The sequence below is a fragment of the Lampris incognitus genome, chromosome 14 (genome assembly GCF_029633865.1).
Source record: "Lampris incognitus isolate fLamInc1 chromosome 14, fLamInc1.hap2, whole genome shotgun sequence".
Taxonomy (NCBI): Eukaryota; Metazoa; Chordata; class Actinopteri; order Lampriformes; family Lampridae; genus Lampris; species Lampris incognitus.
Genome location: NC_079224.1, coordinates 46,638,725 through 46,640,318, shown reverse-complemented (window position 1 = coordinate 46,640,318; position 1,594 = coordinate 46,638,725). Strand labels below are relative to the sequence as shown.

The 1,594-nt window shown below is 40.5% G+C and overlaps 1 gene segment (V, D, J or C); it reads right to left on the bottom strand.

Annotated features, from left to right (window-relative positions):
- Positions 1–830: 830 nt before the first annotated feature.
- On the bottom strand, positions 831–1,332 carry LOC130124495 (T cell receptor alpha variable 38-2/delta variable 8-like; the record flags this gene model as incomplete). The annotated part of the segment is given in 2 exon segments: positions 831–1,219; positions 1,314–1,332. Coding segments are annotated over 2 exon segments (408 nt in total), but the record flags the coding sequence as incomplete, so codon positions are not given.
- Between the last annotated feature and the right edge of the window lie 262 nt (positions 1,333–1,594).

The following is a 1,594-nucleotide window of genomic DNA, read 5'->3' as shown; positions in this document are numbered from 1 at the left end:
TCGAACCCCAGGCCGTACCAGGTCGTTTCTGTGTGGAGTTTGCATGTTCTGCGTGGGTTTCCTAGGGGTGCTCTGGTTTCCTCCCACCATCAAAAAGAAATGTTAGGGTTAATACTGCTGTCTCTGCCCCTGAGCAAGGCAATGGAAAGAAGAATGGGAGTCGGTCCCCGGGTGCTGCAGCTGCCCACTGCTCCTATACAATAGGGTGATTACATGCAAAGAACACATTCATTATAACCTGTACAATGACAAAATAAAGTGCCTTTCTCTCTTTCTTTCTTTCTTTCTTTCTTTCTGTCTATCGTTATATGGGAGACGGTATTGGATTGAAAGCTGTTTTCTTCTCAAAACAATTAAATATTGAATAACACGTAAATAATATTGTTAAATAAAATTGCATATTACAAATGTTGTTAAAATGAGGACTTAACCTCAACCAGATTTGGACAGCACAGGAGTTTTTGCTGCCTTGAAAGTTTTATTTGTAATTTATATCACAATGTATTAACATTAATCTAAATATAACATTCTATTAAATTTGTATTTTACTGATTGTTCAATATTGATTTTCCTCATTTCATTTAAGAAGCATCATTTACATAATAACAAAATGTTTTAACAACATTAAGATTTGACACGTAGGGAACAATTAACCACAGCTCATCTTTGAAGCTGGAGTGCAAATGAAGATGTGTTATTGTAGTGTTGGCAGTGACACTGGACAAATCAGCAGTTGTAGGAAGCTGGCTTGTCAACCTGTCCAATGAGTTTTTCTTCAACAAGGTGACAATGAGATTAAAATTTGAATACTGCCCTCTAGTGGATCAGGTTTATAGTTGCGTTGTCTCTGGATTCTTGATATACACTCTAAGGTTTTTGTAGTAGGTTCTGCAGTTTCCTGTCACTGTGGGCCTCAGAGCACAGTAGTACACAGCAGAGTCAGACAGCTGCAGACTCTGGATCTTCAGAGGAACTGATCTTGAGCTGGAATCCAGGCTGGAATCAAATCTCTCCTTGAACTCGTCCGCTGTGTTCCCTGATTCAGCAGTAATGCGGATCAGAATGAATGTGGGCTTGTCGTCTGCAGCCTGTCTGTACCAGTAAAGATATGGACTTGAGTCACTGGTGTTATAGTGACAGTCCAGTGTTACTGTCTCTCCCTCACTAACAGTCACACCTCCTTTGGGTTGGAGCACGTTGTCTTTTTGAGCTCTGCATTCTGTGGGACAACAACAGACGGTGTCAGTGTGAGGAAAAGAATCAACAAGACAAAGTTCAGATTAATAACGAGCAAACAAAGAGTTGTGTCCTACCAAAGCACATAGCAGCCAACAGCAGTGAGATGAGCAGGAAGCTCATAGCTCTTCTGTTCAGTAACTATGAGCTCCAGTGACCAGAGAGGACTTCCTGTGTCTCACTGTGGAACCTTGTTTTAGCTCCAACACTAAGTGGTAGATTTAAAGGAGGGGCTTGTTTAGAGTGACAGGGCTAATGACCAATCCCCTGTTATTACTGCTGCTGACAGATTCAGACAGTACAACCCATTTTACATTCAATTCAATTCAATTCAATTTTATTGTCATTAAACACAATG